The sequence below is a fragment of the Heteronotia binoei genome, chromosome 21 (genome assembly GCF_032191835.1).
Source record: "Heteronotia binoei isolate CCM8104 ecotype False Entrance Well chromosome 21, APGP_CSIRO_Hbin_v1, whole genome shotgun sequence".
Taxonomy (NCBI): Eukaryota; Metazoa; Chordata; class Lepidosauria; order Squamata; family Gekkonidae; genus Heteronotia; species Heteronotia binoei.
Window position 1 is genome coordinate 56,705,244 of NC_083243.1, and position 12,845 is coordinate 56,718,088.

Genomic DNA, 12,845 nt, shown 5'->3' on the forward strand with positions numbered 1-12,845 from the left:
TGCCATGCATGAATCTTGCATTATTCTTTTCTCTGTTTGAAATAATTCTATCCTATTTCCCATTTTTCTAAAACTCATTCACATTTTATTTTCCTTCTTTTCACAACAACCAAGCCGCCCTGAGCCTGCCAAGGTGGGGGAGGGCGGGATATAAATGAAATTAATAAATAAGCTAGTTGTCCCTGAGGTGCGCATCACGTGCTCTACTTCATAAATGTGCAAAGCACAGACAAGAGAGATTACGTTAGCACTAAGAAGCCATAGGAAATGTCTAGAGGCAATAACTCTGAGGCGTGTTCTATACATGTAGCAGGATGAGGTGATAATGAGATGGCAGAGAACTGAAATAGTAGAATGCAGGGCTTTTTTGCAGAAAAAGCTGAGCAGGAACTCATTTGCATATTAGGCCATACTCCCTGACATCACCATGGTCTCACACAGGCTTTTTGGGTAGAAAAAGCTGGGCGGAACTCATTTGCATATTAGGCCACACACCCCTGACGCCAAGCCAGCCGGAACTGACACCAAGCCAGCCAGAACTGCGTTTCTGTGCGTTCCTGCTAAAAAAAAAAGCCCTGGTAGAATGGAATATTCTGCTTCAGTTTGCAGGCAAGGGATTACATTTTTCAAAGTTCCCTCACATTAATAATTCCTTGTAAATGGGAAACTAGTGCAGCATATGAAGTACAACCATATAACCTTTCTCCCTGATAGGTTAATGTTGCACCTGTGAAGTCTTTTGAAAGCAGAGCTGAGTCTCTGCACAGTGGAATTCTCTAATCTGGCTGTCTGAGGAATAAATTCACACTTCTGCTTGTCAGAAACAGAGCCAGATTAACAATTAGGCCAAGAAAGCACTGGCCTATGGGCCCCCATGCCTTTAGGGCCCTGGGCTGGCTCCCCCTGGTTTCCCCCCTGCTTGCAGCCCTCCCAGCCTGTATGCACAGCCAGCAACTCAGCTGCTCTTTGCCTGACTTACCTAATGTGGCTGCTGCTGGCATCATTGCCAAGTTTGCCTCTGCCTCTCCCCCGCAGCTTTGTCAAAGGGGCTTTTGAGAAGGTGCCTGCAGGCTGCAGCAGGGGTTGCAAGCAGTGGGGTGGGTGCTCCGACTCTGAGATAATTTGCAAGGGGGGACCCAAGATTTTGACTGCCTAGGGGCTTCCACAGGGTTTAATCCAGCACTGGTCAGAAAAGAAATGGAACTTCTTTATTGTAAAAGCACACCATACTAGATAGGAAAGGCAGAGTGAAGGCTTCTAGTTAGCTATTGTGGACAGAGATTGCGGAAAGCCATCATGGTGAACAGAGAAAGAGAGGAAGGAAGTGCCCAGAAGGAAGGGACTGGAAGGAAGGGACCCTGAGAGCAGCATTCTGGGTAACAAAGGGACAGCAGCAGGAGTGGACAAAGGAAAGGTCAAATAGCACGCTATCTACCTCTATACTAATTCTCTACTACCCTTCTCTGAGAGTCTGAAATCTGTGCTAGCATTAGGTGACACTGCATAATCCATTCCATTCCACAGCTTTTACATGGAAAACTCTTAGATCTCAGAATCGTTCCACCTCATTCTGCTGCATATGGCATATGAAAACCAAGGCAGAGAGATTTTATTTATTTATTTTTATTTATATCTCGCCTTCCTCACTGAAGCAGGCTCGGGGCGGCTCACAACATAAAATCCCAGAAACAATTAAATTAATTAGTATTAAAATTACACATTCAATAATAAAATAGATATGCAATGATTAAAATAGTTAAAACAGAATATTGAGTTGGTGCTATTCTGCTGGCAACGGCCTTCTTCCACTTCTCTTAAGTGCCGGTGCCGAGTCACTTGAATGCCAACCAGAAGAGGACAGTCTTGCAAGCCCTGCAGAACTGCACAAGGTTCCTCAAGGTCCCAAACTGGAGAGCCAGTTTGGTGTAGTGGTTAAGTGTGCGGACTCTTATCTGGGAGAACCGGGTTTGATTCCCCACTCCTCCACTTGCACCTGCTAGCATGGCCTTGGGTCAGCCATAGCTCTGGCAGAGGTTGTCCTTGAAAGGGCAGCTGCTGTGGGAGCCCTCTCCAGCCCCACCCACCTCACAGGGTGTCTGTTGTGGGGGAGGAAGGTAAAGGAGATTGTGAGCCGCTCTGAGACTCTTTGGAGTGGAGGGCGGGATATAAATCCAATATCTTCTTCTTCTTCCTCAAGGCCCTCACTTCATCTGGCAGTTGGTTCCACCAGCAGGGGGTTACAATTGAGAAGGCCCTGTCTCTGGTTGATTTCAATCGGGCCTCTTTCGGCTCAGGGATTACTAATAGATTTTGTGATCCCAATCCGAGTACTCTCTGGGGAACATGTGGGGAGAGACGGTCCCTAAAGTCGGCAGGTCCTAGGTCATAAAGGGCTTTAAAGGTAATAACCAACACCTTGTAACAAATCCAGTATACTATTGGCAGGCAGTGCCGTTCCCGCAGTCCCAGCTGAATGTGCTCCCACCTGGGGAGCCCCAATAACAGCCGGGCGGCTGCATTCTGCACTAGCTGCAGCTTCTGGGTTCAGTCCAAGGGCAGTCCCATGTAGAGGGCATTACAGTAGTCCAGCCTTGAGGTGACCGTTGCATGGATCACTGTTGCCAGGTCGCCGCACTTCAGGAAGGGGACCAACTGCCTTGCCCACCTAAGATGGAAAAATGCAGATTTAACAGTGGCTGCTATCTGGGTCTCCATTGTCAAGGGGGGCTCCAGAAGCAACCCCCAAGCTCTTGACCTTGTGTGCCATTGCCAGGAGTGCCCTATCAAATGCCCTTCCCAGACTGCCACAACTCAAGCAAAGCACCTCTGCCTTCGCTGGATTGAGCTTCAATCTACTCAGCCTAAGCCACGGCTTGTAGCGCCAGGTCCAAATTTTCTGGGACACAGTCAGGCTGGCCATCCATCAGTAGATAGAGCTGGGTGTCATCAGCGTACTGATGACAACCCAACCCATACCTCTGGGCAATCTGGGCAAGGGGGCGCATGTAGATGTTGAACAACATCGGGAAGAGCACCGCCCCCTGAGGCACCCCACAGTCAAGCGCATGCCTCCGGGACAGTTCACCTCCAATCACCACCCTTTGTCCCTGACCATCAAAGAAGGAAAGCCATTGCAAGGCCAACCCCTGAATCCCTGCGTCGGCGAGACGGCGGGTTAGCAACCGATGATCGACCGTATCAAATGCTGCCGATAGGTCCAACAACATCAGTACTGCCGAGCCGCCTCGATCCAGATGTCACTGGAGGTCATCCACCAGGACGACCAGCACTGTACTGTACCAGACTGTACTATCAAATGATCTTTTGTTATGCTGGCAATGAGTTTTGTCCCTCTTTTAAGAACATAAAAAGAGCCCTGCTGGATCAGACCAATGGTCCATCTAGTCCAGCATCCTTTCTCACACAGTGGCCAATCAGTTCCTCTGTTTCTCACATGAGGACAGTGTAATTCTAATATAACTCAAGACAAAGCTCACATTCACTTGGTCTAGCATGCATAATTCTACTGGGTTTTCTTTAGAAAAATACAGATTTAATAGTTAAAATAAATTGTCAAATAGTTTCTACATACAACTAGCTTTGGAGAAGCCCACTCTCTGAAAAAACACCCATCATATGTCAGATGCAATTCATTGTCTGGTTTTTAAAGCACTATCTTTTCAAAGTCTCTTGGATTCTAAACACTTAATGAATTATCTCTTCATTCTTTTTCCTTCAACAAGGGTTATTCCTTCACTGAATGAATGGAACAGTCATCTAATCTACAAGGATTGTGTGGGTTAAATTAGTATTTATCCATTGCCAGTTAGGATTCTTATCCAGTGACGTAAACCCAGATTGGTACAATCCTTGAAGAATTTGTTCCAGTTGAGTCCTATTGAAGTCAGCAACATTATCTCAGGGGAAGCAATTTAAGGACTACAGCAATAGTTACATAATATTTTTTTTAAATGAACTTCACTTCATTGCTATCTTGAAGAATCAAGAATGCCTTAAGATTAGTAGTTTTAGTCTGAAAAAAAAAAACAGAATTATGACTTGGTTAATATTCTTATTTACCTGGTTTACAATTTTCGTTGTCTTCCATCCTTCAATAGATTGTTTGGTTTCTACAAAGGCATACTCCCTCCAATCTTGGCTGAAACACCTAAAAGAGCAGTGAAGGTGAGTAATTCCACTTTATTTATTTATTCATTCATTTAACCAGCACCAATCCCCATTGAAACAGTTGAATCTTGCTACTGGAAGGTAATTTACATTTCTGCTAAAGAACAAATTGAAATAAAGTCTAAGAAGAACTTTTAACTGCATCTTGCCTACATTGCTTTTCCCTCTCTCCTATGGTATATTCTGCATTCTGATTATAAATTCCTCAGGGCATGGTGATTTGTTATTGATGGAACCTCTATAAATCTGTACAATTCTTTTTTAAAAAACTGGTGCAACCACTTAATCATAAGAACTGTATTCCTCTTTTGTCTGTATTTAATTGCTATTATCATAAATGTTTTCTATCCGGAGCCTCCCTTTCCATTTTGCCTTGTGTTGTCTGAAGGCTTTTTTTATTCCAGAAGGCCTTTGAAATTGGATGCATTTTGTATTTTTTGGCTGTGAATTTTTTGGACTATTTTGTTATTTGTTGCTTCTAAGTTTGATACTTAGGTGGTGTTATTAGTTTACAGATTGTAACTATCTTTCTTTGTAGATTGGATTAAAATGTTGCAAATAAAGAGCTTACTTATATTCAAACCTGATTTTCATTGTTTTTTCAAATAGCAGTGTGAAAATTCTTCTGTCTTAGAACCTACTTCAGGTATATTCCTAGACTGGTGGTTTTCCAAATCATTTATTTATTTATTTATTAAAAAAAACATTTCCAACCATCAAACTGGCTTCCGGCAGAATATATTACATTTACAAAATAAATGATGGTTTAAAATTATTTCATGAATGACTCTGAGTTCAGATGCGGTAAAATGTTACACAAGGTCTGTAATATATCCTCAGGCCTCAGCATATGTGGTTGACCAGTCCCCAGGTAACAACCAAGTCATGTATGAAATCTTATGTTAATCCTTGCTGTGAGTGTAATACAACGTATCAGGTGGCCCTAACACTTGGATATTTGGATTAGAGGGAAAAATTAAACATATACTGTTCCATAGAATATCAGGTAAGTAAACAGCAGTGTTTAGTCCACTTATACAGCTTCATAGGACAATGCATAGATTTCATGACCACAGATAACAGCATGGCAGTAGCCTGACACCTTCACTCCTTCTACTCTATACCAGGAGTAAACTCCATTAAATAGCTCTGAGAAGGATTCTGAATAAACCATTTTTGAGTTGCTCTTTTATATTATCCAGTGAGATCCTTGTAGCATACACATGAATAGCTTGCAAAATTTACCTTGTTTGGAAAGTAGGCTATAGCTTCTTGAAAATGTAATTGAAGTATGCAGAAGCTATTTGACAATTTAATTATACCATTACATTTGTATTTTCCTAGAACAAGCCCAGCATGATTATATATGTCAAATCAAGTGAAATGTGAAGCTCATCTTGAGTTAGAGTGGTGTTGTAGAATTAGAAGATGAGACTGATATCTGGGCTTGCTGGGTGGCCTTGGGCCAGTCTCTCTCTCACACACACCTCACAGAATCGCAGAATTGTATGAAGATAAAACAGAAAAGAGAATTCTCCTGTATGCTTCTTTGGGACCCTAGATTAGGGGTACGGCTGTATAAATTAATAAAGATAAATAATAAAATACTGCTAGGGTTAGAAAACAGATCCTATGGTTATATGTGCATGCGCGCGCACACACATACGCTCTCTTTCTCTCTCTCTTTGTTTAACTTCCTAAATGGTCACTAGGTAAGGTTAGGAGAGGCCTTGATATAACAGCCTTTCTGAACCTAAGCAGATACGAGCATGCAGTCACAGTTAGGTCTCCTGGGAATTTTTTGCAAGCCATTATATGATGGATGAAAGATGGAATATAAATGTCATAAATATGAAATTAATGTTTACATAATATATTTAGGATTTTTATTTTAAAATATTCAAATCCAACTCTATCCATAACTGGAAATGTTGCTGGCGGGGGAGTCATATTGGAAGTATATTTATTAGAACTGTTGGTTTATGTGTTGGCTCATTTGGGAGAACTTGTGAGAGCTTTGTGAACTTTGTTTCACTTATAAATTGTGGTTTATTCTCTTAGGAATTATAGATATTCCCAATTTATTAGAAGTATGTAAACCAGGGAAGAAAAATAGTTGTCTTCTGACCACCCAATTTCTCATGTTTGAAGGCAGGACTACATGACCCTTGGATTCCCTTCTCAATTTTATACTATAAATTGAAGTTCCATTGGGGTAATTTTGCACAGCTGCATCTGTACCTGCCATTCACATCTTGGAAAGCTGCAGAGAAAGGCTGCCTTGAATTATAAAACTGCTGTGCTGATAAAAGATCCCTCAGATAAACAAACAAGGCAGAGTTCCTGTTGAGAAGAAAAATATAATTGACTATTCCTTTGGTAAATCCATTTGCATGTAAAAATAAAGCCATTATAATTAAGGTAATATGTCACTTGGACGCCACGTGTCAAAGACAATTTCTCTTTGAAGACTTTAGATCCTTTGTCTGTCTGTTTGTGCCTCTTTCTGTCTCCCTCTTTTCCCCCTCTTTCTGTAAAGAAAGCTGGTAATTCTGAAGGATGAAAAGCCAAACTTTATAGCCCTGACTTAGTCTGGACTCGAAGAAAAGACATGAACAGTGCCAGTACAATGGTTAACAGATGATCTTGTTGGGCAAATACATATTTTGCATGTGTTCCCAGACATTTTTACCTTAATGTTTTTGAGACATATGGTAAGTACTTTGTCTTTTTCCCCCTCTGTGGAACTTTGATTTACTTGTATCTTTGCCATATGGACAGCACTAGTTATTAGATACATTAGAGACATATTTTGCAATTATTTTCCCTTGGATTTTGTAAAGGGAGCTATTTTGTTTACTTTAACAAAAAAAAAGACCCCTTAAAATCTAACAAAAATATTGCTTCAGTAAAGATATGTCTGCCTCTTAAATCATGTGAGCTATGGAACCAAACACAGAAAGATGTTTATGATGAACTGTACTCAGAAGCTTCTAGTTTTTTGCCATTTTCTTTGTATTCATTTTGGTATTAGTTTTCTTTTTCTTTTTTAAAGTTTATACAATGGGAAACTGCTTGCTTGCTTTTTTGTTTATGGGTTTAGAAAACTGTTATTTTGAAGGCATTTTTTACGAATAGAAGATGGCTGTTTATGCATGTAATATAAATGTAGGGCAGTGAGAACTGAGAAATACCTGCATTTCCATGGAAGTTAGTATTGGCCTTGACCAGGAAAATTCTTCATGCAGTAACTCAATGAACAATTTGAAAAACTCTTTTGATACTAATTATTCCACTTTTGTTTTATGGTACTTGAAGTGACAATGACCAGCTTATTCTTAAATATTTTCACTGATATTGTTAAGATTACTTTGGAACAAATTATGTAAAGATTATTGCTTGAATTTATTGACCATTTCTATGTGTCACAAATTTCACATGCATGAATTCTATCATTTACGAAAGGAATTATCTCACTTAGCTGTGTTTGGCGTTCTTCATGAGACATTTCTTTTGCAGTAAAAAAAAGAATGTTTGCAAGGTGGCTAGCCATATCAAAGATATCATTCATAATATTTGTATTTCATTCATGGACAAATAAAGAGATCCAAAATCTCATCTATATATATGAAGATGTTTGGGCATCAATGTGTTGCTTATTCAGTATCAGAGAAAAGTAATGTTGGATTTCTAGAACAGACTGAGAATAGGGGAGGAATTTTATAGAAGGGAATTTTCAGTGGCAGTGTGGGACAGATCTGTCATGTTGAATATTTGTTGTATTGTTTATATAAACACTGCTAATGTGACTTCAGTAGCAGGAAGACAAAATCTGGTGTGACCAATGGACTGGGTGAAAACAGACCACAACTTTACTGAATGGACAGTTTCCAACAATTTGGCATTAAGAGAGCAGGGACCCAAGCATTGTTTCATCCGGGTGTTTTGACCATAATTTGGATATCATATGAGAGGAAGAACAATATGGAAAGAAACAAGAAAGAAAGATGCAAGCTAAAACCTGTTGTCCATAACCCTTGCATGCCCTGGAGATACAGCTGTGAAATGACACTAATTTCTGGACTGGATAAGTTGCCCCCACCCCAAAAATCCTGAGGCCTCTTAAGGAGTCTTTCTCTACCTTGATACATTTATATGGCATCAGATTTTCCATTGCACCCTCTCCTTAAAACATCCAGAAGAGGCTAAGCATCTGCAGCTCTGCTGAAAATGACTTTAACATATTTTGTGACCCCAAGGGCTTTTTCAAAAGACAATGAAATATTGGAAGAAAAAGATGGTTACCAAAAATACTGTGTTTTTAAAGGACAAGTTGAACAAGACTCACAGACTTCCAAGGACACCATGTGTAAAATCTGTTAAAACTGAAAATGGTTATACTGAGTGGAAATTTTATGTTATGTTTAAAAAGCTTTGTAACAAGGGTTCTTTGCTTCATAAAATAATATTAAGCCTCAGAATCCTGGAAATGAGAACTACACAAAACATTATGATTATAAAGGTGTGAGTAGCCCTTCATGAGGAAGCACTGACTGTTGCTTGGGGAAGTGAAAAGTTTTTCTGACTCCATCCACCTACCTCAGTGTGTATTTTGATTTGATCAAAAGGCAGGATGGTTTACAGTGAATAGACATGCTGCCCCCTGCTGAGCTCTTTGATGCTTTTATCTGCTTTTAGGTATAGTGGCCATTTTTACTTGGTGTGCATGTGCATCCACGGAGCATTTCACAAGGCCAGATATTCAAAAATAATACAGGTAGCAAAAAAAAAAGTGCCAGAAAAAATAACTGGTAGAAAGTACAAGGGGCAATAAAAGGAAACTTTATTCCCAGACCGGTTTGGGAAAATTTCAGGGATTCTGCATATAAATGGTAAAGATGCACAAAAAGCATGTCTCCATCATTCATCTTGAAAAATGGGGAGGGAGTTGCAAAATTAAATCTTACCAGGTATTCCAAGTAGTGAAAGAAATGAATTGGCCATCTTCTGGAAGTGTCATGGACTGCAGCATAGCGCTTGTAAGGGCCAAGCTATAGTAATATGTAGCCACAGTAGCACTAGATAGAACTTTGGTGTTCTCCAAACAAGGATGTTTGCAGATGATTCCTAGACTAGAGACTGGAGTATGGGATGTAGGATGACTACTCAGTTGATCAGGTGAGAGCAGAAGATGAAGCCCCTAGAATATATATCTTTCCTGGTCAATGAATGCAGAGGCCTAACACTGCGTGTCAATAACATTCACTGCTGTTGCATATCCCTATTACTTTCTTTGTCTAAAGAGTGATCTGGAGCTTTTGTACACACAACTGTGCATAAACTAAGGCAGAGTCCATGGTTTGGAAGCAGACTCAGCTGGCAATTTCTGCTGACTTCCCTTCCTGCTGTAGACTCCCGTTTACGTTCCTCAGAGTCCCTGCATGGAATCCTGGTAGCAGGATTCCATGCAGATTAACCGGGTGAAGTAGGATGGAGAAGACAGGAAAATTCTGGTCTGTTCTGCCTTTGGAAACTTTAGTCTGAAGCCAATACAATGAGACTGACATTTGTAAAGATGATACTACCAGAACATTTGTTTCCATTTAAAATGTCACCCAGTAGATTCAAATGAAAGACATTAAAATCAGGGCAGTATTTGATTAATTCTTTTTTAAAGGGAAAATAGGTCAAAATAAGTTTCTGATACTTTACAAAAGTGGTTGTAGTGCAAGGGTATCAAATTCAAGGGTCTAGTATGTGGCATAATTGTTGACTGTAGTAACAGCTTGGTGGATTTCCTAGCTTACGTTAGAACAGAAGAATGTAGGACAGGATCATAAATTATAATAATTATTGCCATGGTTACAAGTGGTGATAGAGCAGCTGTCCAAAAGAACAGGACTGTAGGAGCTATTCTAAGATCATGGAATATATATTTAAATGCATGGAGCTCTTAAGTGTCACCTTCTGAGTAAATTTCTGATCAAGAGAATATGCAGACTTTAAAATATATGAATTCATAAATTCATTTAGAAGTCTGAATTAACTTTTAAAAAGAAAAATGGCATAGTGCCCTATGAACAGATAGTGAAGAGAATGCAGGAAATGAATTTACTATTCCAACATTTAGATATCTGTTCTGATTTTTCACAGAGTTAAAGGATCTTTGCAGCTAGGAAAAGCAAAAAGAACTAGAGGAAATATAAATGCATATAACAACTAGGAGAAATAATTTATTGGGATTCAAGTTAGTATTACTTAACTAGGACACTGAGTTAGTGTTAATTGACTAGGACATGTGACTGCAATGACTTTTGTGAAGTTAAAAAAATGGGCTTGCAATTGATACTAAAAAAAACTCAGGGAGGGGGTTCTGTCCCTTAGTGATCTATCTTTCTTTCTTTCTTTCTTTCTTTCTTTCTTTCTTTCTTTCTTTCTTTCTTTCTTTCTTTCTTTCTTTCTTTCTTTCTTTCTTTCTTTCTTTCTTTCTTTCTTTCTTCCTTCCTTCCTTCCTTCCTTCCTTCCTTCCTTCCTTCCTTTTTTTTTTGCACTCCTGTTCACAGGTCCAATATATGGTTGCCTTAGTGTCATTTTTAGGGTTTCCTTCTTTTCACTACATGATAATGGCCAAGAAGGGACCAAGTAGTGAACACAGTGATGTCACAACACCAGATAGCTAATGTGTTTTAGCTGTACAATATCCTTGAATGCAAGTGAAGTTGCCCTTGATCTGAAAGGTCCCATCGCTCAGGAAACTGGACAATATTCCTTGTCTTTATACTCTGTTCTAGCAGTCTCATTGCATCCCAGGATTGCAGTCTAGCTTGAGTTATGCATATTTACAATAACTAGTTGAATGAAGATGCTCATTCATATGTACATTTGAATATGTCCTGTTAATCAAGTATGCATAACTGAAGATTGCACATCTTCTAGCTAGTAATTACAGGGTTTGTTCCTTCTCTAATTGTTATCAATTTTGGCCATTTAAACAATTTAGTTAGATGCCGAACTTATAAAATCCACTGCTGAATGCTGATAAGATCACTGTTTTAGTAGTGCACAATCATTTCAAAAACATTTCATGTTGTTCCTTCTTCTCCCTGACATTTTTCCTTCTGAACCATTCATATCCTTTTTTCAAAGAAGTGCAAAAATCTCCATAGCCAGGGAACATCTTGCTGAATACAAACTTTTTAATTTTAAAAAGTCATAATTGATTAGCCTTGAAATTAAATTGTAAGAAGGAAGAGACCCAGTAGTTAGTAACTGAAACATGTGTTTACACTTTTCATATTTGTAAGGAAAATTCTGCCATGGAAATTAGAAATTAGAAATATGATAGATGGTTGATTAATTTTGATCAAATTTGGAAGGGTTCCCCCCAAAAAAACTTTTCATTGTTAAGGAAGGGCATGTGGTACTGCTATAAATGGGCTGAATACTGTACAGTGTCTGTAGTAATGCATATTACTATATATATTTTCTTTCCAGATTTTTAAAGATCTGAAAACCCAATTTATGTGATTCAAGTTTATACAAATATTTCTATAAATTCCTGATTACTTGGCAAAGTACAACAGAACAAAAATGTCATCCATTGTTTTTTGTTAGATTAATAAAGGTAACCAGCTTGCTACAATAAAATTTCTTCTCTGTTCTTTCCAGTTTTTCACCTTTGAACAATACAAGAAATTACTAGGATACTTTTCACTGTCACCAGCACTGGTAAGTGAGAGTATACACTTTGCTTTGCTCCTTTCTGTATTCACTTTTGATTTTATACCAGGGAATGAAACAGAAGTGAGCAATCTAATAGCAAAATTCTTCTTCCTCCCTCTTCTAATGGATCAAGAAGAAAGTAACAGTACAATCCTAAACAGAGTTACAACCTTAGCCTTAAAAGTGTGTAACTCTATTTAGGATTGCACTGGAAAACAGTGAAAGGTGACTATATATAAAATGTGGAGGAAAATGTGGATCTTTCGATTCTTGGCCTAGGTTTGTAAGGCCTAAAAATTTGGCTACCCAACTGTCAATCCATGTGGATGCTTTTATGCTGCTACCAAAAAGTAATCTGGAAGAGTGAACTAATAGCAGCTTCTGACCATCTGGATTACAGATTTCTTGGTCAAATGGGTTAGGGGAATAGAAATATTTTTGCAGTTTGGTTTTCATGGTGGAAGTTTTACAACAAGCTTAGAAAGCAGATTGTTTGTTTGTTTGTTTGGCATTTAAAGCAAAACAACATTCATTTGAGTTTTGTGGCAGGGTATGAGCTTCCATGAGTCACTGCTCACTTCAGATCTGAAGAAGTGACCCATGAAAATTCATACCCTGCCACAAATTTTGTTAGTCTTTAAGGTGCCACTAGACTCTTGGTCTTTTCTGCTGCTACAGACAGACTAACACAGCTACCTATCTTGATCTATTTGAGTGCATATAATCTGCCAAAATGAATTAAACTTTACATGAAATGAGATTATTATTACTCTATTTATCTGATGTACCATAGAAGTAGTATTTCTGAGGGGTTCAATAAGTTTCCTTCTCGTTCTTTTTGTAGACTGCCGTCTCTTCCAAAGATCATGATATATCATTTAAATTCTTACAGTTTCAGCATACATTTTAAACAGAGAATAGCCCTACTTCATTCT

The 12,845-nt window shown here is 38.9% G+C and overlaps 1 protein-coding gene across 3 annotated transcripts in view; it reads left to right on the forward strand.

Annotated features, from left to right (window-relative positions):
• SLC25A21 (solute carrier family 25 member 21) overlaps window positions 1–12,845 on the forward strand; it is a 588,543-nt gene that overhangs the window by 534,716 nt on the left and 40,982 nt on the right. For all 3 annotated transcript variants that reach the window (XM_060262736.1, XM_060262738.1, XM_060262737.1), the window contains exons 4-5: window positions 4,119–4,185; window positions 11,857–11,916. In XM_060262736.1, the coding sequence (XP_060118719.1) occupies window positions 4,119–4,185; window positions 11,857–11,916 (127 nt within the window). The remainder of the gene's footprint in view (window positions 1–4,118; window positions 4,186–11,856; window positions 11,917–12,845) is intronic.